This window comes from Microcebus murinus, chromosome 20 (genome assembly GCF_040939455.1).
Source record: "Microcebus murinus isolate Inina chromosome 20, M.murinus_Inina_mat1.0, whole genome shotgun sequence".
Lineage (NCBI taxonomy): Eukaryota > Metazoa > Chordata > Mammalia > Primates > Cheirogaleidae > Microcebus > Microcebus murinus.
The window spans coordinates 9,864,170-9,888,961 of NC_134123.1; the positions used below are offsets into that span (position 1 = coordinate 9,864,170).

The 24,792-nt window shown below is 46.8% G+C and overlaps 1 protein-coding gene across 1 annotated transcript in view; it reads right to left on the reverse strand.

Moving 5' to 3' along the window:
• Positions 1-963: 963 nt before the first annotated feature.
• LOC105866535 (liver carboxylesterase 1-like) overlaps positions 964-24,792 on the reverse strand; it is a 36,993-nt gene continuing 13,164 nt past the window's right edge. Inside the window, exons 6-14 of the mRNA XM_075995652.1 lie at positions 23,861-23,968; positions 21,617-21,721; positions 19,020-19,058; positions 14,650-14,790; positions 12,927-13,007; positions 12,509-12,656; positions 3,166-3,297; positions 2,140-2,212; positions 964-1,853 (exon numbers count right to left, since the gene is read on the reverse strand). Coding sequence (XP_075851767.1) covers positions 1,670-1,853; positions 2,140-2,212; positions 3,166-3,297; positions 12,509-12,656; positions 12,927-13,007; positions 14,650-14,790; positions 19,020-19,058; positions 21,617-21,721; positions 23,861-23,968 — 1,011 coding nt within the window. The 3' untranslated portion in view covers positions 964-1,669. The remainder of the gene's footprint in view (positions 1,854-2,139; positions 2,213-3,165; positions 3,298-12,508; positions 12,657-12,926; positions 13,008-14,649; positions 14,791-19,019; positions 19,059-21,616; positions 21,722-23,860; positions 23,969-24,792) is intronic.

The window sequence follows — 24,792 nt, forward strand, 5'->3', positions numbered from 1 at the left end:
TCTTGCTGATTTTCCTGAGTTCTTCATGGATTCCAGTTATCAGCCCTTCATTGGATGAAAGGTTGTCTTAATGTCTTATTCCACCTCCAGCTGTTGGCTTGCCCTGTTCACTTCCTTGTCAGAGAGGATCTCTCTCCATGTTTTCTCCTTTGTGCTGGAGTAGATTTCTGTTTCTGGGTTCTTCCTAACTCTGGTGGCAGCCAGGAGTGGTTTCTCTTGTCCTGGTCTAGCCTCAACATTAGGCAATCCCTATGTTCTTCAGTTTTGGAGATGAGTCTTTCTCAGTAATCTTGCCCCTCCCTGGTAGTAAAAGATTAATGATCTGGGCCCAGGATGGTTTCCTGTCCCTTTTCCAAGGGTGGGCAAATATTTCCTTTTCTTTAGCCTCAATAGGTCTTCACCAGTGCCTTGAAGGAGACAAGGTTTGTTGGTCTTCCCCTAACGGTTGAAGGATTTTGTTCCTTCAGGAAGCGTGGTCTGAGCAGGGCTCATGCCTGTGTCCCTGGAGGCAGATTGTTCTCCAGTCTAACAACCTGCCCCCCGTCATTCTCATGTGCACCTGATACAGGTCCATGGAGAAGAGTCTGTGATAGGTGTAAACTCCCCCCTCGTGTCTATGCTTCCCAGGGATTTTTACACTCTCATACTAGGTCACACATGACCTTTAGCATTTGATTAAAATTTTGAGAGATGCTACCAATTATAGTGAATTTGTCTTCATCCTGTAGGTGGAAGGGAAATCAGTGTTCACATCCCACATCTCCTCCAAAGTGTCTGTCTTCCCTCAGATTACAGGTAATTGTTTGTCCTGCAATTTCAGGTCTTTTGTGTGGGAAAAGTAATGATTATGAGAGTAATACAGCTTTTTCTTGCTGTCAGGGTAGGACTGACACTCTTAGAACTTTCTACAGCCCAGAGGAATCCAAAACACACCCCTGAGATTATGAAAGAGACAGATTTATGATTACATTTCTGAGACTTACCCAAAGGTCATTATTGCCTGGGTCTGAAGTGGCCCAGGATACAAAGGGCTTAAGGCCAGTTGTTGGAAGAGGCAGCCTCACAGAGGGCCTGGGAGGCCACTGTGTATACTGAGGAAGGTACTGCACACCTGTGTGGGGGTCAATGAAGGCCACACAACACTGCCACAGGATCCCCACGGCACCCCTCCTCTACTGATCCAGGTGCCTGCTCAGTCTGTGCCACCTCCACCTCCACAGGTGACTCCAACTTGAGGCAGGGATGCTGCACTCTGGCCATCCCAAATCCTACGACTGGAAGCTGTTGAGGGCTCAGAGACATGGGCTGTGTCCAGCGTCCCCTTAGCACCTCCCAGGGCCCAGCCTGCTGGGTGATGCTTGTCTAGAGGCCAAGCCATCCCCAGCAGGGGCATCTTCCGTCTTCTGGTGCCTCCCTCTGCATCCTCTCTCTCTGAGGAGGAAGCACGAATCTCTAGCCAGAGACACAAACACTGATTTGGCCTCCAAAAAACATTTATTCCCACAATTGAGGTCACAAGTGCAAAAATTGCTCCTCCCTGGCCTGTGTGGACCCCCAGCAGAAATTCTCCAGCGCCCACAATGAGACATCTCTCTGACCCACAATCACCTTCTGTAGAATAGCCCTGTCTTGCCTCCTCTAGGCTCTGGAGGCTGGCGGGGCCTCCCGTTCAGAGCTCCATGTGTTCTGTCTGTGGTGCCTTCTCTCCTGCCTTCGTGCCCAGGAGCTTGGTCCAGAAATCCACTTCCTTGTCCTTCAGCTTCTGGGCTGCCTGGGTGGGGACATCAATCTGCAGGTACCCTTCCTTCTTGGTGTACGCTGGCCAATGGGGCAGTCCCTCCCCATTGGGGTTCCTGGGGACAGAATCAAATAGAAATTCCTTAAAGCTGCCATGTGGTCCCACCAATCCTCTGAGATTTGCAGGGATCTCCTGGCTTATGTTTTCCAAGAGGTTCCTACACTTCCAGAGACGGGGAGCTCACCATCCTGGGGCAGTCCATCCATTTTCAGAGAACTCTCATTGTCAGAGCACTGTGCTCACAGGGTGGGGAGTTTAATCACTCCAACTGTAGAAGCTGTCCTTCCCCATAGAGCCACCTACCCCCACCGACCCTGCCCCACCTTTGCCACCAGCCTCACCCATTCCGAGCAAAATTGGCCCAGAATTTCATCACCATCTTGCTAAGTTTGGTCTCCTTGTCTGAAGCACCCTCTGTGGGAACAAGAAAAAAACTTTTGCTACTCAAACTTAATTCATGGTTCAGCAGCGTTAGCATCACGTGGGAGCTTGTTACAAACAGAGTCTTGGTGAATACTCTACACACCCAGAGTCACAGTCTGCATTTCAAGATGATCCTGGTTAATCCCTGTGCACTGTAAGATGGGGAATGACTGATCTAGAACTCAGCAATGGGCTTGCAGCCAACCTATGTACTGGCTGCCTTTGTCCTCTGTGGCCCCCACCTGCCTCCTCCCCACTCAGGGTCTCAATGCCGTACCCCAGTCTTTCCTCTGCAGCAACCCCACCTCCCAGGGTTGCCCCTCTTGGGACTTCTCTGAATCTCCTACGCACAGCCACATTCTCATAGTCTGAAAAATAACAGAGCTACAAAGGTCCTAAGGAATCACCAGACTGGGAGATGCCCAGAGGCACTGGTGTGTAATGAATGGCCAGGACATGGGTCACAGTCATCTGTTACTGCTGAGAGTTAAGGTGTTGAAGGTATTTGTGAAAATTTTTCCTTAAAATGTTATCTTATTATATATTTAAAGACATAAGTTTTTATGAAATAGAGAAACAGAAAAACACACACCAATTCTAACCTGAAACTCACTCACATTCTGATATGCTCTTGTGAGAGGGAAACGGAGTAGTGACATTCTGGCCCTGGAGCAGGGCCCTGCAGGTGACCCACCACCTGCCTTACTGATGGCACAGGCCTGGGTTCTGAGAGTGACCCTGGCTGAGGACACATGAGTGCACATCCTCCTTCATGCGTGTTAGAGCAGAAGGAAGGGTGGGGACTGCACAATGTCATTCAACCCTGTTCGAGTGAATTGGGAAACTAAGACCAGGACAGAAGGAGAAATTGCTCAAGGCCTCTAAACCAGGACTGGAGCCCACATCTCCTAACTCCAGGCTCACAGCCAGCAAAGAGCCCTTACCTTGTAAAAATGGGGCTCCGAAGACAGAGAAGATCTCATCCCCATGGTCCCCTCTCACCGTCTTGGGTTTCATGACTGATGAGAAGCTTGGACGATACCGAAACTCATACATGTAGGTGGGGGCTCCGGAATCTGAGAAGACATGGATTCATGCACAGTTCATGTTACCAGATACACCCCTGCATGGTGTCAAGGTCCCCGGCCCTGCAGGAAACCCCTGATAGTCAGCACAGTAGGGAAACAGTTTCAGGAAAGCTCAGTGACTTGCTTAGGGCTGCTTAGCTGGTTGAGGTGGAATTGGGATTTGAGCCAGATATTGAATAAGTGAATGAAATTAATGAATGAATACTGAACGAATGAATGTTAAATCCCCGGGTCAGTCCATTTATCAGAACTATCATTATAAGGACACTGGCTCCTTTTGCCACCGGATGCATTCACACACATGAAAATCTGTGCACATCCAGTTCACACTACTATATTTCATTGATAACAGACTAGTGCTCACTCAATTGGAGAATATCTACAACTTGATAGGTGTCTTCTATTCAGCCTAATTTTGGCCACTTCCAGTGTTTTTCTCACCCATTCTGAGAAGAGTGAAGCAATCCCAGTTGCTTGCCTGAAAGTGAGGTTATTGAAAAACAAAACTATGCAGAGAGAGAAGACTCTGACTCTCGTTTCTCAAGGGTCCACAGCACTCAGCACCTCGTATTTCACTGTCCCTCCACACACCTGCTTCCTGCTTGGCCCAGCGAGCGTTAAGGTGCTGAGGTGGTGGAGATGAGAAGAGGCCATGGAAGTGTGTGACCTTGCTTCTCTCCTGTCCTCTCTCCTCCTCCCTCCTCTCTCCCCACCAAATCCACTTGTCCAGGCCCCAAGGAGATTCCGGTTTCCCTACTGACTGGCTCACTGGAGTCACCAATCTCTGCTCCTCCAGGAATAACACATGGGCCACCCAGCTCTGGAGCTCAGCACTTTGCATTGGTCACAATGTCCACAGAGGAGTGTCCCTAAGAGGGAAAGAGTCAGGCCCCAAGTCAGGCTGGTGGAGAAACCTGACAATTTTCCCCCCTTGTGTATAGTAAGAAATTTGTAAAATGCAAAAAAAGAAAATGAACAAAAACATCATTCATAATCCCACCACTCAGAGAAAGCCTCTTTTAATATTTTAAGCATATCTCCCTTTTATGTAGAATAGATACAATTTGGATGATGCAATATATGTTATTTTATAACATACTAAGTCATATCTTAACATCTTTAAATATTCATCCACAAAAGGACCTAAAGATATATGTTACTCAATCGTGAGCATGAAGAATAACTTATTTAACCATCTCCCTCTGCTTCCATCACTGCACCCTTGGTTTAACAGGAATTGTTGTTTGGGAAAAGCCATCCTTCTGAGGTCTGTAGCGCACTGCTTAATGGCTGCTTCAAGATCAAGTAGAACTTGCTAAAAGTAGGGTTTGACCTCACCTCTTTCACCCAAATGTTTTATGATGGAACTCAGAGCCCAACCATGGAGGAAAGACCTTTTGTGAATGACAGAACTTATTTTAGGAATTATGTTTCCCAAAAGATATTTTTAAAAACTTTTAAATTTTAAAATGGCCCACAGCTAGTGCCATTTTGATATTTCAACACTGTGCTATACCCCACTTTCAGGCTGAGTTCAAGGTTACATGACTGCAGCTACCACCTGGCCAGGAAGGGACAGGGGAGACAAAATGCTTATAAGCACACTTAGGACAGTACCCACTGTCTTTTTACAGGCAGCTGTGGAACTGGGGACTAGCTTGACCAATCTATTGCAGTTACCAGTAGCACCAATATGGACCACTTGGGTCTTAGTGGGTGGTTCAACCACCACTACTGTCACTCCCCACATCACACAAGCTGTACAGGGACCTGAGAAGTCACCAAACCCAAGACTCTGATCCAAATTCCAGCTTCTGAGCAAGCTACCTGAAAGCCCAAGAACTGGCCACCCAGGACACACTAACACTGCTGTCAGGGTAAGCTGCTCTGGGGCCTAAAATCAGGCATACTCAGACCACTGCTTCCACCATTGGAACCCAAAGACTGGCATTGCTGCTGTTCAAGTCCCAGAAAGTCTTCACTACAGACTCAACTAAAAACTGTCCCATACACCAACAAAGCAAGCGTAGATACCACTGACTCTGTGTACTGCCTAAGAAATCATACAAAGATCACACTACTGCAGGCACCCAAATTCAAAGCCAACGTTTCCTACGCAGCAAACAACAAATATATATCTTCAGGAAAAATTCTCACCTTATTAAACAATTGCAAAAATCAGAACAAGCAACTACTACTGCAGATATCAACAGAATGACACAGAAAACATCAAAAAAACAAGGAAATATGACACCATCAAGAGAACACAGCAATTGTTCAGCAACACATCCCAATCAAAGAGAACATCTAAAATGTCACATAAAGAATTTAAAATATTGATTCTAAAGAGGCTCAATGAGATGGAAGAGAAATCTGAAAATTAATACAAGAAAATAGAAAATCAATTCAGGATATGAATGAAAAATTTATCAAGAAGGGAGATAACTCAAACAGAAATTACAGAGCTAAAAGATTCATTAAAGGAAATACAAAACACATTAAAAACTTTAAGAATAGACTGGATCAAGCAGAAGAAAGAATCTCAGGACTTGAAGATAGGACTTTGGAAATAATCCAGTCAGATTAAAAAAATAAGGAAAAAAGAATGAGCAAATCTTCTGAGATATCTGGGACTACATAAAGTGACAACTTACAAGTTATTGATATTTTCATGAAGGAAGACAGATAAAAGTTTAGAAAACGTACTTAAGGAAATAATTGTCAAAAAAATTTTAGTTCTACCGAGACAGTTAGACATTCAGAAACAGGAGGCCCGATGATCCCCAGGCAAACACAATGCAAAGAGGACTTCACCATGGCATATTATAGTCAGAATAACTAAAGTTGAAGTAAAAGAAAGAAGTTTAAAATAACATGAGAATAATGTCTAGTCACCTATAAAGAACACCCTATCATATTAACATCATACCTCTTAGAAGGACAGAAGAAAATGGGATGGCATTTCCAAAGTGCTGAAAGAAAAAAAAAACCTGCCAACCAACAATTTTATACCTTGCCAGAATAAGCTTCATAAATGAAGGAGAAATAAAGTCTTTCCCAGATAAGGAAGCACTGAAAGAATTTATCACCACTAGACCAGCCCTACAGGAAACACCCAAAGGAGTTTTAAACAGGGGAAAAAAGATCAATATTCATCATCACAAAAGCACACAAAAATGTAAAACTCACAGGTCATACAAAATGATGGCACAAAGGATGAAGACAAAGGAGTTAAATGGCAACATGATAGAAGATCAGAAAACCACAAGGACAAAAGAACAGATAAAAAGAAAGAATTTATAAAACAACTAGAAATGAACTAACAATATGACAAGAACAAAGTCTTACATATCAATATTAACACTGAATATAAATGCTCCACTTAAAATATACAGATCCACAAAACAGATTTTACAAAACCTAACTACATGCTGCTTGCAAGAAACTCACCATACACATAAAGACACGTATAGACTTAAAGTAAAGGAGATGAAAAAGATATTCCATGCAAATGGAAACTAACAGTGAGCTGTACTTATAACATATAATACAGACATTACATAAAAAATAGTGTCAAAGATTAAGAAGGTCATTATATTATGGTAAAGGGATCAATTGAATTGATCAATTCAATTCAGCAAGAGGATGTAATGATCCAAATGTATATGCACCAATATTGGACCAACCTGACTCACAAAACAAATATTACTAGACCTGAGAAAAGAGACAGACAGCAACACAATAAGAGTAGGGGCTTCAATACCACACCCATAGTGCTAGACAGATCATCAAGACAGAAAATCAACAAAGACACATCAACCTTAAATTGGACTTTAGAACAAATGGACTTAATAGACATTTATAGAACATTTCATTCAACAACTAAAGAATACACATTCTTTTCATAAGTACATGAAACATTCTCCAATATAGATCACACTTTAGGTCACAAAAGTCTTAACAAATTTTAAGAAAACCTATATCATATCAACCTATATCAAACCTATATCATATCTTTTCAGAACACAGTGGAATAAAGCTAGAAATCAATCAAAGAGGAACGTCAGACACTATATAAACACATGGAAGTTAAATGACATGTCCCTGAATGATCACTGGGTCAATGAAGAAATAGAGAAATTAAAATATATTTTTTTGAAATCAATAAAAATGAAACACAACACCACCAAACCTGTGGGATATAGAAAAAGCAGTGTTAGGAGGGAAGTTTCTAGAATTAAATGCTTACATTATAAAAGTAGAAAGAGCATAAAATAACAACTTAATGTTGCACCTCAAGGAACTAGAAAACCAAGAATAAAGCAATCTCAGAGTTAGCAGAAGAAACCAAATAAACATCATGAATGACAAAGGAGACATTACAACTGATACTACAGAAATGCAAATGATCATCAGAGACTATTATGAAAAACTAAAGGCTCACAAACTAGAAAACCTAGAGGAAACAGATGAAATCCTACAAACATATAGCCTCATGGCATTGAACTAAGAAGAAATAGAACTCTTGAATAGATGAATCATGAGTAGCAAGTTGAATGAATAATAAATAATGAAAAAAAATCCCAACAAAAATAAGCTCATAACCAGATGGATCCACAGCTGAATTTTATCAGATTTACAAAGAACTGTTGCCAATGCTACTGAAACTGTTTCAAAAGATAGAGAAGAAGGGAATCCTCCCCAACTCATTCTCTTAAGCCAGTATCATCTTGATACCAAAGCCAGAAAAGGATGATTGGAAGTTACAGACCAATATCTCTGATGAACATAGATGCAAAAATCCTCAACAAAATACTAGCAAACTGAATCCAACAGCATGTAAAAAGAGTAAGTCACCATGATCAAGTGGTTTTAATACTTGGGATGCAAAGATAGTACAACATACACAAGTCAATAAGTGTAATTCATCACATAAACAGAATTAAAAACAAAAACTATATGCTCATGTCAATAGATGCAGAAAAAGCATTTGATAAATCCAGCATTAGCTCATGATGAAAACTCTCAAAACATTCAGCATAAAAGGAACATAACTCAAAATAATAAAAGCTGTATATGACAAACCCACAGCAAACATCATACTGAATGAAAAAGTTGAAAGCATTCCCCTGAGAACTAGAACAATTCAAGAGTGCCAAATTTCACCAGTTTTACTCAACATAATATTGGAAGTCCTAGCCAGAGTAATCAGGCAGGAGAAAGAAATAAAGGGCATCCCAACTGGAAAAGAAGAAGTCAAATTATTTCTGCTAATGATATGATCTTATACCTAGAAAACCCTAAGGACTCCTCTAAAGGACTCCTAGATTTAGTAAATGAATTCAGGAAAGTTTCAGGTTATAAAATCAAGGTATAAAGATCAATAACATTTCAATATTCCCACAATGACCAAGCTGAGAATCAAATTAAGAACATAATTCCATTTACAATAGCTACAAATAAAATTTAAAAATTAGGAATAAATTCAACCAAGGAGATGAAAGATCTCTACAAGGGAAACTACAAAACATTGATGAAAGAAATTGTAGATGACACAAACAAATGGGAAAACATCCTATGTTCATGGATTGGAAGAATTAATATTGTTATAATGACCATAGTGCCCAAAGCAATCTATAGATTCAATGTAACTCCTATCAAAATATTAATATTAATCTCATTTTCACAGAATTAGAAAAAACAATGCTAACTTTTTATGTGGAACTAAAAAGGAGCCTGAATAATAACAACATAAGTAAAAAGTAAAAATGACATCATAAGTAAAAAGAACAAAGCTAGAGGCATCACATTGCCTGTCTTTAAATTATACTATAAGGCTATAGTAACCAAAACAGCATAGTACTGGCATAAAAATAGACACATAGATCATTAGAACAGAATAGAAAACCCAGAAATAAAGCTATATACTTACAAGCTAACTGATTTTTGACAAAGTTGTCAAGAACATTCACTGGGGAAAGGATGCTCTTTACAATAAATGGTGCTGGGCAAATTGGATAGCCTTATGCAGAACAATGAAACTAGTGCCTTACCCCTCACCATATTCAAAAATTAATTCAAGGTGGATTAAACATAAGACCTGAAACTATAAAAATCCTATAAGAAAAGTAGGGAAAACTCTTGTGGACCTTGGCCAAGGGAAAGAATTTATAACTAAGACCTCAAAAGCAAATGCAACAACAGCAACAAAAATAGACAAATGGGACTTAATTAAACTAAAAAGCTCTACACAGCAAAGGAAATAGTCAACAGAGTAAATACTTTCCTGGGGAAAAATATTTGCAAAATACATATTCAATAAAAGACTAATATCTAGAATATACAAGAAACTCAAAAAATTCAGCAAGAAAAATCCAAACTACCTCCTTAAAAAGTGAGCAAATGACACGAACAGGCATTTTTGCAAAGAAGATATACAAATGGCCAAGAAACATTTGAAAAATCCTCAACATCATTAATCATCAGGGAAATAAAAATTAAAACTACAATGAGATGCCATCTTACTCTAATTAGAATGGCCATTATTAAAAAGTCAAAAAACAATATATATTGGAGCAGATGTGGTGAAAACGGAACATTTATACACCGTTGGTTGGAATGTATATTAGTACAACTGCTATGGAGATCAATATGGAGATTTCTCAAAGTACTAAGAGTAGATCTGCCACATGACCCTACAATCCCATTACTGGGTATCTACCCAGAGGAAAAAATCATTATATGAAAAACATACTTGTACTCGTATGTTTAGCATAGCACAATTCACAATCACAAAGATATGGAATCATCCTAAATGCCCATCAACTGATGAGAAGATTAAGAAAATGTGGTATATATACACCATGGAGTACTACTCAGCAATAATAAAGAATGAAATAATGTCTTTTTTGGCAACTTGGATAGAATTGGAGGCCATTATCCCAAGCAAAGTAAATCAGAAACAGAAAAGTAAATGCCACATGTTGTCACTTACAAGTGGGAGCTAAACTATGGCTATGCAAGGACACACAGAGTGGTGTGATGGACATTGTATACTCAAAAGGGGGGTGGGTAGGAAGGGCTGACAGATGGAAAATTATGCATGGAGTACAATGTACACTCCTTGGGATATGGGTACACCAAAAGCCCAGATTCAACCACTATAAAATATTATATATATATGTAACTGAATTCAACTTATACCCTCTAAATTTATTAAAATAAAATAATAAAATAAAAAATATTCTAGGGACCAAAAAAAGAAAAGAAATCCATACTCTTATTCACTGGAAAGAAAATTTGCAATATGTATCAAGAGCTTTGTCACATTCCTATAGTTGAACCTAGTAATTTCACTTCTAAAAAATATACTAGGAAAATTATTAAGAATGTAGAGATTTATGCATATAAGGCTGAACATAATGTTTGTAGCAGCCAACCAAAATATCCAATAGGATAGGCATATTAAAATAAAATTTAATGTATCCATTCCATGGAAATGTATGATTTTGATAAATTTTTATTGATGTTAAGAAACAAAAACATAATATAAAATTGATTTTAAAGTAATATATGACATGGAAAAATTACTAGAAAAAAATACATAAAAGCTTTATAGCAGATGGCCCCAAGTGGAGGAATTCTGAGTGATACCTAGCTTCTTCTTTATGTGTTTATATTTTTGAAACTTTCTACAATTACAACATTAATTTTATAATCAGAAAAGTTATTTTTATCAAAAAGAGTGAGACAAATACAAAAATGAAAGTTGATAAAATCTGTATAGTCTAGCAGAAAGACTGGACCCAAAGTAATGAAAACTTACATAAAAAGCACAAGTTCAGTGCAGCCAGAACCAGCAGGCGCAGAGGGGAGCTCCACAGATCAGAAACAAAGCAGGAGGCAAAATAAAGTTTACTAAAGAGCAGGTTGAACCCAGGCAGCTTCTGGCTAAAGGGTTTCATTCATCAAGGCCTCTGGGAGGAAGAAACAGTAATCAACACCTGCACCTTCCTGTACAGAGGCGTCCCTGGACACATACTAGGTTGGCTGAAACTGCTTTCATTATCCTTGTAATGTCCTGAATTGTATTAATAAAACCGCTCAAGCGTGGTAAAAGAGAGAGGTCTGGACCAGAGGACCCTTTCCTGGCATGCAGACTATGCAAATGAGAACTGGTAGAAAAAGAAAGGTGCTGTGAGCCTCCCCCGATGGCACCCAAGGGAGGACACCTCCCCTCTAGGTGAGCTCATGCTCACCCAAGCTCACACCCACCCACACAGCCTCAGGTCAGCGTCAGAAAGTCCCATGGTAGACGCCACCCTGGCCTTCTGCTTGTCCATCCTGGCACACACTGAGACGGACAAAGCCAGTCCCAGACATTGTCATTCTCCAGACCACCCAAATCTACTACTGCTCCCTCTATTTGGCCTCTTGGTCAGCCTTGGACAACCCTCTTCATCCTGTACTTGTCTCTGCTCTGCCCCCAGCCCCACCAGTTAGGAAACTAGTTTGCAGCCAGCTCTGACCTTGGAAACCTTCCATGACCTGTCTTCCAGTATCTGTCCTCTAGCCCCACATGCCACCATCACCCCAGGTAGGAAGCCCTGGTAGCAGACGCTGTTGGGTGCCTCACCCACAGCACCTACATGTCCTAGTTCTGGGCCTGCCAGCTTGACAGCCACCACCAGCCCTTGTTGGGCCACCAGAGATTACTTTGCCCATGTGTGCAGCAGGTCACAGTACCAGGGAATTAACAACTCCACTTGGAACAGCCTTGAACCAATGACAACTGAGAGCCAGTGGATGAATACCCCAGCTCCCCCTGCTCAGAGGAGACAACCCTGAGCCGTGTCCTCTGCTTGCTTCCCAGAGCTCCCAGCTCCAGCTGTGCACAGTGGGCACGTGCTTGGCAATGCATCACGGTTGTCTTCCACCTCTTCCCTCTGACACTCCCCCACCTCCCTGCTGCTGCTTCCTGGGATCCCCTGACCAATAAACTACATGCATTTGGACCATTTTCTGAGAGTCGGCTACAGGCAAATACCCGAATAGCATACCACACCCCATGCCATATGGAACCCGCCTGTGAGGCCTGACCCTCGGCAGTGTCCACATCTGTCTACACTGGGAGGTGGGCAGGTCAGACACTGGACAGTTGGAGTCAGTGTTCCTCTCCTGTCTAGCCTCTGGGACTCACCTCTGTGGTGTCGGGCCACAATCACAGCTGGGACACAAAACATGACATCTGCCATCAAGTCCAGGAACCGGTTTTTCTTTTTGACAGGGTCGTCTGTTCCTCCTAAATATTCCTCAATGGCTACTGAAGTCAGCTCCTCAGGGATGCCCTGAAATAGACCGAGACAGTGCCCATGTGCCCCTGGTGAGCAGTGCAGCTCCTCTGGCCCGTGGGCGAGGCTGGCACTGATGGAGAACCTCTCCCGCCCTGGGCAGCTCCCCCACCCACCCGCAGGATGATCAAGTGAGGAAGGTAGAAAAATGGGGGCACAACCCTCAAGCCCCAGTCTCCATTCTATAATTTAATTTATCTGTGCTTTGGGACAAGTCCCTGCCCCTCTTTGGGTCTAACCCAATTCCCAGGATCCCTAGACTCTTACAGTAAGGGGGTAGGACTTCCACAAGAGAAACGTGGCCGTCTTCTGGTCTAGCTTGTCTTCAGAAAGCGGATAGCCCATCAACTGTAAAAAAAAATGATTAAGTATTCGTGAATCACTGGGAATGAACAACAGCCAACCTCACCAACCAACCAATCCGACACAGACTGAATCTCTTCTTATTCTCTTGGGCCTTGAAAAAGCATGGGACTTTAATGAATTTGGCAAAATCAATGAATCAAGTGGACTTGCATTCAACTCAAGGATTGCAAAAAGGATTAAAATAAGTTTGGCAGAAGCTGTGCCAGTTTTTTTTTTCTGTTTGTGTGTGTGGGTGTGTGTGTGTGTGTATTTGTGGCTATGTATGTGTATGTGGAGGGGGGTGTGTATGTGTGGTGTGTGTGTGCATCAGGCTAGAACCCCCACAGTGGGCAGTGAGGCAGAGAGGGAAGCTGTAGCCGGGCTAGTGTTGAACTCAAGGGCTCTGGGGCAGGTGACTCAGACCTCTCAAATACCCAACCTGTCACAGATGACATAGAAAGTCCCAAATCCTGCCATCACGGCTTTGGTCTTTGGCATAACCTCTGATATCCTTCTGAAGGGAGAACTGCAGAACTCTCAGCACATAACAACTCTGTCCAAATCTCTGCACCCAGAGACTCCCTCGAGTCCTAGCAGGTCTCCTAGCAGCGTAAGGTCAATGGCCCCTACAGTGGCCCCAGCCCCCTTACAATACCTGCCTGAGAAAGCTCCACCTGCCAGGAGAACTTACTCTTTGCTTCAGCCAAAACCTGGTGACAGGCAGAGGCCCCTGAGCCCTTCCCAGAGCAGTTCCTTCAGAAAGCTTGCAATTATAAGGCCTTTCTCTGCCCTTCAGGATGCAAATCTACCACCCAAACTCTTTCCTCAAGGACATGACAGTTGTGACCCTGGGTCTCCCTCCAAGTCCTGTGCAGAGATTACGCCCTCACTTCATCCACACCACTGCCTCCTGTCTCTCCTCCAGGTAAAGGTGGACTCACACGCCCAGGTGGTCTGGCCTCACAGACTGACCACCCAACTCCGCACCCAACTCCGCTTTCCCTCAGCACAGCCCGGGCTTTAGGACATCTCCGGCCTTTGTTTCAGGGATTTGAGGCCCGTCCACACTGGACAATTCCCTATTGCAATAGTGTTACTGAATCAAACCTGCCCCACTGCTCTAACTGGGGTTGGCTTTGTCTGTCTTGGATAAGAAGGAAAGTCCTTCTGCACATTTAGAGTCAATCTTAACTCAAGGAGAACCAACTTGCTCTGAGTCTCTCCAGAGAGATGACTGAGCACGTGTGTGGAGATTTATGGGAAACTGCACACCAGGCCCAAGGTGAGAAGCCGCCCGCCCAGGCCCGACTCGCTTCAATGCCCGAGCTCCTTCGCCGTTCCAGGCTCCTGTGTTTCCCATCTGCACAACCTTTACCTCCACAAGCCCTTCCAGCATGGACACCACAGGATTCTTTCATTGCAAGACGATCAAAGAGTGTGGGGAGAGGGGCTCCCAGGGCCATGCCATTCGGGTGACAACAGGGTCAACCCAGAGAAGGTTTCCATGGGAATGACAACTCGTGAGGAAGGGGACAGCTGTCCTGGACTCAGATCGGGGCTTGGAGAAGGAAGGGCGTCTGCGGCCAGAGCTGGGAGGGCTGATGGGGAGAGCAGAGAATCTGCCTAAGAGGCGGCACGTGCTCACCATTGGAAGAAGCCAGCCAAACTCTCGCTTGTTGATGCCAACAATGTAGGGTACAGCATTGAAACTCTTCTCAGCCAGGATCTCCTCAGGGGATTTGGGCAGCACGACTCCATCCACCACGGTGGGCAGGTATGGATGGCTCTGGGGAAGAGAGCAGGGCAGCGTGTGAGCCTCCCCCTCCCCGACAACAGCCCCGTCCCCCTCTGCCTGTCTGAGCGCCAGGGCAGCACGTGGACCTGCGTGGCCCCGGGCAGTGGCCACAGAAGCTCGGGGTCCTGATAAAGGCAGCAAAGTCTGTGTGTCCCCAGAGGGTAGAACTTCAGCCAGGGGCCGGCAGTGGGAAGGTGATGGGAGTTGGGGGGCTGATCTCAATGCAAACCAAAATCCATGTATTATGTTCCTACATCATATGTACTTCAATTTGAAGTGTGCGTCTCTGTCTGCAGGTGACTCTTGCTACATGGTAGCGATGTTCTATGACATTGGTCCGGATGCTGAGTTAGCGAATACTGAGTCGTTGCTTGCAGGGAAGTGTAGGCGTGGGTTCCTCAGAGCCTCTGCCCGCATCATTTGGTCAACCTTACTTTACGTGTGGATTTCTATTTAAAGGTATTTTATGTAATAGATATTTCTTACAAGGACTTCGTTATACTTAGTATTTATTTGTGCTAAAACACCAGCTGCGACGGGCTTCACTGTGGCCTGGCCCAGGGTAATGTGACTGCGAGTTTCTCTGGCTTTCAGCCTCACGCGTGCTGTCCACTGTGCTCTTTATGAACTCCTTTGTCGCCTCATGAATGCGTTAATTCAGCTGCTTTTCCATCCTTCCCACAGCTTCATCACACACTACAGGTGTTACTTCAGCACTTTCTAGAATGGCCTCATGTATGGATCGAAAACTTCCCCTTCCTTTTTCTGGACGCGCCGTGCTGTCGCCCTGTCGCCCCTGAACTCGCAGCGCTCACTGCCTCTCGTCCTGCGGCCTCAGAACGGCCACCCCAGCCACCGCCGTGCTGCCGCGCACGCACAGCCAGCACGAGCGGAGCCGCAGGCAGTGCGATCTTGGGGCCGCCTGGGACGGTGGACTCTAACACGAAGAACCGAAACGCAGAAACTAAGGCGCTCAGCGACCGCGGAAAGGACCCCTGTCAGCACGAGAGGGAGAAGACAGCGCTGTCTCGTCTCATCTCAATGCACGTCACCCGAGCCAAACTTCCTGCCACTCTGCACGCGTCTGTGAATGACACAGAAGTGCTGCGGGTATTCACTTGGGGGTTAAAAATAAATCTTAGCACGTAGGTGAATTTACAAATACAGAATCATGATTAATGAGGACAGACGGTATCCACCTATCTACATTTAAACGCTTTGCTTTCAAGAGGTGTTGAGCTCTCACCTCTCAGTGTGCCCAGACTGGGACTCGACGCCCGGTTAGGGAGGAACACCGTGGGTAAAGGATCAGGTGCAGGGGTGTGGCTCACGCCTGTAACCCCCGCAGTTTGGGAGGCGCAGGGCAGAGGACTGCTTGAGGCCGCGAGTTAGAGACCGGCCTGGGCAACATAGTGGGGCCTTATCTCTACAAAGAATAAAAAAAATTCACTGGGCATGGTGGTGCCCACCTGTAGTCCCAGCTGCTCAGAAGGCTGAGGCAGGAGGGTCACTGGAGCCCGGGAGTTTGAGGCTGCAGTGAGCTATGATTGTGCCACTGCAGGGCAGCCTTCGAAACGGTGAGACTTTGTCTCAGAATAATAATAATAATAATAATCAGGGGTGGGCTCACATTACATTGATGAGTGTTTCGATTTTAGCTTCCACCTTTGATGAAAGATTGTATGTGGGGGCGCGGCCGCGCAGCGCGCGCAGAACCAGACTCCTACCTGGACTGGAACCTGCCTGCTGCTTCCTGGCCAGTCACTTGGGAAAGTAGTTTCCCCTGTTCGTGCCTCCATTTTCTCGTCTATGAGATGGGTTGCTGTGAGGTAAACGGCTGAACACGCACAAACTATTACACTCAGCACAGCGCCTGGGACCTGGGAAAGTCTCAACGAGTATTAGATTTTACCAATTCGCAGTGTCACAACAGACCCCTCACACAGACGCCGGCCTAGGCGCGATTTCCAGCTCCAGTCCACGGGCACAGCCCCGTGCCTGGACGTCACACGGAACCGGGCGACTCCTAGGTGCTGAGACCCTGTGGTGTCCTGCTCTGCCAGGGCCAGTGAGGGACAGGCCAGTCCGGCTGCCCAAAGGAGTTCTGCAAAGTGAACCAGACCCAGCGGCACGAGCCCGAATCCTAATCCCACACGGCTGACACCAGAGACCAGGGGCAGGGTCCAACTAGGGCTGCCGGGAGAGGCCACACGGAGCAGAGGGCTGCGTGGGAAGCTGGCAAGGGAGCACCGCGTAGGGAAGGACGGAACAGGGCAGGCCACGCGGGAGGGGTGCTTACCACCTGCGGTGGGCTCTGGGTGAGGAATGGGAATGAGAGGGGAGGATGGGCTGAGAATTTCCAAACAGTGGGAATGGCATGAGCAAAGGGACAGAGGCGTCCCTGTGCAGGGCTAATACCAGGAGCTCCAGTGAGTCCTGGGCTTGCAGGGATGGCCGCGGGGCAGGGACCAGAGAGAGGGTCAGGTGGCGGAGCTCACTTTTTGCACGACGTCCAGCACACAGCAGGCTCTCAGCTCGGTTTGGAAGTACTAACTCCATGGGGGTGGGGGCAGCTCTGGTCAGAAAGGTGAGGCTTTTAAGAAGAAGGGGAGACACGCGCTAGTGTGTGTTTAGGAGGGTAAGTCTGGCAGCACCGTGGGACTCAGCACTGGAAGAAAAGTGGGGGCGGAAGATAGTAAAGTCCAGGAGAGAGACAACGAAGGCCTGAGTGGGGCGGCACCCACGGGGGAAGACTGGCATCAGCAGCAGTGACAGTGACAGCGATTATACCATCCACTGGGTGGCTGCACGTGGTGACCCGTGTGGGCCACGTGTATGACCTTGCTTGGGCAGGGAGCTCGGGGCATCCTTCACTCCCATCTTTCTCGCCCCCCCACGTGCTGTCCGTCAGCACCTCCTGTCAGCCAGTCCTTCATGTTGTCCAGATTCCAGCCACCCCCACCCCACTGCTGTGGCATCATCTCAGCCTCATCTCGGCCTGGATGGTTCCAGGAAAGCGGCTTCCCAGCTGGTCTCTCTGCACCTTCCAGGACCTTCCCAACAGTCTATTTTCGACACAGCAGACAGAGACCTTTGTAAAACCCATGATCACATCTCTCCTCTGCTCAAAACCCTCCGAAGCCTCCCCTCTCACTCCAAATCCAAGTCCAAATCCTTCAAGTGACCACCCCCACCCCACCCCCACCTCCAACGACCTCTTGAGCCCCCAGCCCGTCTGTGCCCTGACTCCTTCCTCTCCAGCCCTGCAGACCCGCCTCCTGCCTCAGCGAGGACCAGCGCAGCAGCCATCCCTCTGCCCGGACGGCTCCTCCACTTTCCCTCACAGCTGCCTTCCCTCCTCCGAGCCTGGTCAGATGCCACCTTCCCATCAGCCCTTCCCTGACCCTGCCACGTGCGTTCCAACCGCTGGTGAACGCCGTCCCTAAACACCGCCCATCACCAACACACTACGTATTTTGTACACCACCCCCACTGGACTGGACGACTGTAAGGGGCAGGAACCTTGTGTGTTTCACTGCTGTGTCCCCAGCTCCCGAGTCAGGGCCTGGCACGTGGCAGTGCTTACAAAGCCTGAGCTGATTGGCTGCGTGCCTCTCATTCAGTCCCCACAAACCTGTTAAGGGGAAAGTGCTGTGATCTCCGGGGGCATCAGAGAGGCCAGGACTGTAAGATGCTGCACAGGTGATGTCAGCAGACCCCAGCAACTTGTTGGGGAGACAGCAGGAGATGGGGAGGACACTACTGGGGTGGCTTGTGTGCTGGGAGGAGGGAGGGTCCTCAGGCCTGAGATTCCAGGCTCCCCCTGTACAGATGAACCTGTGGCCTCCCAGGGGATCTGCACCCCTCAGGGAAGGCTCCTGTGACCTCTGACCCTCACAGTGGGAGGCTCTGGTCCAGCCTCCTCTCAGGGCCATGTTGGGCAGAGGAAACGTGAATAAGAAGGGGGGTGGGGGAGCCCAGGGAGTCAGACTTGATTCCTGGGAGCACTGGACTATGAGTCTGGGTAATGGGTTCCAGTCCCGCCTCTGGTCCTCTAGCTGTGTTACCCCAGGCAAGTCACTGCCCCTCTCTGGGCCTCAGCACCATATAAATGAGGAGTTATGAGGGTTCCACAAGGGAGAATTCATTCATTCAGAGTCAAATGGAGCTTAAAGGTGTTAAGACTCAAAACGTGTAATCAAGAAACCAAGGGTCCTTACCTCCCTGGGGTCTCCCTGTAAATCGATCTGAAGAAATTTCTGTGAAGACAAAGGCAGAGGATGTGGTGAGAAGCTTCCCGGGAGAAAGCTGATCCCTGTGGCTGCAGCAGAGGTGTCAGGTTCTCCCTCCTGGTGCCACCCTGGCAGGGCCAAGAAGAAGTGGGCAGGACAGAGGCTCCACGGGCATGAGCATAGGGTTTAGGTGTCAGTGGGGGAGGGTCGGGCACCAGCAAGGGAAGGACAGGCCCCTGGGACCCTGGCCAGGGTGGCTGGAGCTCTGGAGAGAAAGTCGGCCATTGGTGACTGCACTGCCTGCCACCCATTTCCCCTTCTTGTTCCCCTGGCAACAACACCCCAATTTTCCTTTGGAGGACCTCCCACTTATCCTCTGTCTCTCCATAGATTCAGGCATTTATATTCAACCTTGGCTGTTCTATCTCCCTGGACATAGGTGTTATTTCAGGGATGGGCACTTGCCCATGTCAGTCCAAGAAAGTGTACCCCAAAACTTTTGCTAGAACTATTGGGAAAGAGTTTCTAAGCAGGTAGGGTATAAGTCAGAGTGCTGTTGTCTTAAATCTCCCCAGGGGGCAAATCTGCCTGAGAGTGAAGCCAACACAGAGGAGTGCAAAATGGAGGGATAGAGACAGGTAGATTGTCAATAATATCCCATGAGCATCTGGATCCAGCCATGCCTGAAGCTATCTGCTCTTGGACTTTTCAATAACTTAAGGATTCTGTTGCAACACTTTCCTTTTTCTGCTCAAGGCAATTTGAGAGGGGCTTTCTCATCTTGCACTAGAAAGTCCTGACTCCTACAAGCTCCGTGATGCTTCTCTTTGGTGTGTGTTCACCAAGCTTGCAGTGACTGTAATGTTACACTATAGCTAACAGGTCTGCCCTGTATGCAGGAAGTGACCAGAAAGGGTTCCTCCATTGTGGGCTTGTAGCCCCACCAGCCAACAGTGTGTGTGTGAGAGTTGTGTGTGTGTGAGTTGTGTGTGTGTGTGTGTGTGTGTGAGAGAGAGAGTTGTGTGTGTGTGAGTTGTGTGTGTCTGTGTGTGTGTGAGTTGTGTGTGTGTGTGAGTGTGTGTGTGTGTGTGTGTGTGAGTTGGGGATCATCATGCAAGTGCTGTCATAAGATCTCAGAAAGTCTGAAGAGGGTGTCCTGGGACCATAGGTCTGAATTTTGCCAAAGTCACCAGCTATTTCCCTATAAGCTGGGTCCTCTTATGGTACATGGAGAATAACTGAAATATTTGCCTATTTCCAGACATTAGAACCAGTTGTGTTTTAATTGTTTAAACATTTTTGTTCTCCATATTAGTCTGATGAACCTGGACCCAAGCCCACAGACACGCAGGCAGAGCCCAGTGCTAGGGTCATGCCCTGGGGTCCAGGAGTATCCCCAGGTGCCCAGGGTCCAGGCCTCAGGCTACTCCTGACCTCACGACTCACACCCCCCACCCCCAAGATAATAGCCCCTGTTGGCTCTAGATGCTGTATTCTCCAGGAGTTTACCCCACCGAGCTTCCCTGTGATGACAGGTGACTGCCACAGCCATCCATCAATCCTCAAATGTCACCTTCTCTGTGACGCATCCCTGCTCTCACCGTACTCAACCCACTAACTATATGGCCAGTTACTTGCGAGCAGGTTCTATGTCCAATTCATGTTTGCATCACTTCTCCTACCCTCCCCCCATTCAGTTAGCATGGATGGATGGATAGATGGATGGACAGATAAATGGATGGATGGAAGGACAAATGGATGAAGGGATGGATGGATGGATGGATGGATGGATGGATGGATGGATGGATGGAGTTTGTTAATACTTAGAATATGGGAGAACTGGATGACTACATGCATAGATGGATGACAATGACCAGGTAGGTGATGGATGGATCATTGATTTTGGAGGAATGGTTGATTTAGTGAAGATATGAGTTGGCTGCATAATATTTGTATGATGGATGGATTGAAAATAGATGAACGAAAAGTTATGAATGGATTGATTTGGATTGATAAAAAGATACTGATGAATTGGATAGATTAGTGGATGGATAGATGAATCATAAGATGTGTGGATGGATGGATGGAGGGACAGGTGAATGAATAGGTGGATAAATGGCTACCTAGGTTCACAACTGGGTCACAGTCTCAGAAAATCTAGAAAATTGGGCCACCACTGGGTTAGCATTAGATAGTTTTCACATCAACAAAGATAAATTGTGACATAACTTTGAAAATCTTTGTGCTTGATACCCTCATTCCCAAAAATTTAGCATTTTGGTTCTCCCTGAGAATATGTAATATTTAATTTCTTTAAGGCACATCCAAAACAAGAATGGCAAAATACTAAGTTTTGATAAAACTGAGGGATTATTATGTAATTTTCCACCATGTTATTTTTGGACTTCTGATATCTGAGATATGCTACAATAAAAAAGGAAAAAGGAAATTCCCAATTCAGACCCAGATGCTCCTGAGAGGTGAAAAACTGTCCCAGGGAGTTTTTTTCAGGGCAAGAGGACAGCCGTAAAGATGAAGCCTGGGGCCATGACTACAAGCTGGGGGCCTAGAACGGACCTACCTACCATTTTCCTTGTGGCCTCCAAGATCTCCTCCTCTGTCTTCTGGCGCAGGCAGTGAACCATGACAGCCGAGCTGCTGGTTTTACACCCAGCAGCGATAGCAACTTTCTGCAAAGACCACAGGCAACAAGAGCTCAAGAGCAATGTCCCTTCCCTCTGTCAAGGTAGAAAGAGGTGTTCTGTCCCCAGCCCCATTTCTGAGGCAACAGGGGGAGCAGAAAGTACTCTAGACCAGACGTGTGGGTTCTGGGGCCCACAGAGTGCCGCCTCTGTGCCTAATCTGAACTGTGATGTGAGTGATCAGCCCATACTCCCTCTGTCTGTTACCTTAGCTCTGCTAAAATAGGCATAATGATCTCAAAGGTGAGCGTCTCAAGAGGGGAATTAAGGGTATGGAAACCCAAAACCCACCATCTGGTTTCCAAGTCCGGCTTTTGCATGTACTGGCCATTTTGCCAAGGACAAACCACTTGAGTTCTTTGTGCCTTGGTTTCTCCATGATGATCTTATACCTTATGAGATGAGCTAATACATGGGAAGAACATAGGAGGCTACCGTGTCTCCCACACACGAAACATGTGCAGAACTGCAGGAGGCCTAGATAAGGTGATTCGCACCAAGGAACGTCAGGAAGTATGGCATGTGAGCTAAACGGGAGCCCTAAAGGAAAAGATCTCGTGCCCGTCCTGAGGTGTGGATGGAGCTTCTCAGCGAGTGAGGCGTCTGCGGCACAGCTAAGAGTTTCCACCTGCGCAGTCACGTGCTGGAGTCCTGAGCAACAACCACATGTGACTGTGCAGGGCAGGGGGCAGACATTGTCATCAAAGGGACACACAGTCACATCTGAGGCTTTGAGGGCCACGTGACTCTGCTGCACCGTCTCCACTCTGCTACTGAAGAAAATTAAATGTGTTTCTCTCTGTTCCAGTGAAACTTTCATTATGGACGCTGAAATGTGAATTTCATATAATTGTAACAGGTCTTGAAATATTCTTCTTCTTTTTAATTATTTAAACATCAAAAAGTCATTCTTAGCCCAAGGACCATACAAACGTAGGCTCAGATGTGTTGTCCTGTGTCCTCAGACAAAACCACCAAGGAGCACCTGTTAATGCATGGAGACCCCCTGACCCCATCCCTCTTCTGGTCTTAAAAAAATCAGGAAGAAAACCCTCCTGGAGGAGAGGCCCCCTGAGCCTGTCTTGGGCACCGGGGGAGGTCTGCCCCGCACACCGGCACCTGGGCTTTTCTGAGAGGCCCCATTTGATGCACCAAGGGGGGATCTCGGCAAAGCCGGGGCCGTGAGCCTCTCTCCTAAGTGATCTGGGATGGGGTGGAGAGCTGCGAGTGTAGACCTGAGCGTTTTCCAAAACAGGGGAAAAAGTTTCTGGAACCACAGGGCAGTCCCCAAGCCCAGGGCCAGGGGGGCTGGTCACAGGAACTGACAGCAGAGCTCGGCCAGAGAGGAAGGCACCTAAGACGGGCTCGGTGGTGGCAGGGCCGTGGGGAGTGCGCAGGGTCCCAGAGCCTGGACAGTGTCTGCTGCAGAGTCCCTGCTCAGAACCCACTTGGTGAATAAACCAACAGGAGGAGGGACAAGGGGTGAAGAGGGAGGGAGAGCGGGAGAGAAGACCAAGAGTCAGAGAGACCTGGACTCCCTTCACTTTGCAATTTCTAGCTCCTGCTTGTTCACAAAGCCCAGCCTCACCCCTGCCTCCTCTGCTTCCCTAAAAAAAAATTCCCCTTCTTGACTCAAGCCTGCCCAGTGACCACCTGTTGCTTGTAACCAATGCATTCTGAAAAAATTCTCAAAAATTCTAAAACAAATCCTTGGCGTCTCCATTTCCTCCCCACCTGCTAATCAGCCCCTGAAGTCTGAGCTGCCCCAAATCAGCTGCCACAGCCCCATCCAGACCCTGCACCCCCCTGGCTCCAGTGGGCCCTGCTCAGCAGCGCCACCCTGTGGTCACCCCTTCCTGTCTTCCCAGCACTCTCCAGATAAACAAAATCCTCCCCAGGGTCCTGTGAAGCAAGGCCCTTGCCAATGTCCCCACCCTGTGGACCTTGGCACTTGGCTTCCATGATTGGCCCAGTATGCTTGGCTGTAAAGTTGGGAGGTTGAGCAAGGGGTCTCTTTGTCCTTTCCACTCAGCCACTGTCACTTTAGTGACTCTTTGAGAATATCCTCTGGATCCCACAGCAAGAGTGCAGAGCCAAGGGTGTGAGAGCGTCCTGTGAGAGACCTACCTCTGCCAGGGGCTTCATGTCACCACTCTGGACCAGAGTAGCAGTGAGGGCCACACCACTCTCAGAAATGGCCCGGTGGAAGAGGTTCTTGGCCAGAGGAGATAAAACCTGGGAGGGGCGAGGACAGGAGGAGAGTTCATGCTCAGGGCAGGGTCCACCCACAGCTCTGCCCTGGGGCTCAGAGGGCAGGAGGGCTCCTCACCTGGCCTGGCCTGTTTCCCAGCCTCCCCCTGGGCCCTGCCTCCCCCAGAGAACCTCAGCGGGATGGAGCCGGAGCACAGACCCGGGGACGGAACAGAAGAGTGTGGCCCGCACAGATCACAGCAGTCAAAGCACCAGAAAGACAGCGTGGCAATGCCCGGGCACATGGTCTGGTTCAGCATTTCCACTACGCAGAAGAAAAGTGACCAGGGAGGCACAGGAAGACTTCTGAGGGTGCCCGTGCTGGTTATAGAATTAGAAATAACCTGAGGATCCCATACTATGAGACTGGGTAAATCAGTGATTTTTATTTTTTTGAAAGCTCTGTCACCCTGGCTGGAGTACAGTGGCACCATTACAGCCTCCAACGCCTGTGCTCGTTATCCTCCCACCCCAGCCTCCAAGTAGCTGGGACTACAGGTGCATGTCACCACACCCGGCTAATTATTTTGTTTTTTGCGGAAATGGGGCCTCGCTCGGCTCATCTTGAACTCTGGGCCTCAAGTGATCCTCCCACCTCTGCCTCCCAGAGTGATAGGAGGACAGCCATTGTACATGGCCCGCCCCATGCTCCATTTTTACCATGGAATACTATGCAATTCTAGAAGGTTATATTATGGAAGAGGGTTTAATGTTGGTTATAGTGTGATATGAAGGAAAATGCTTTTGTACAAAAAATATATATGATAGATAGATGGATAGAATCATGACAAAAGACTACAAAACTACAT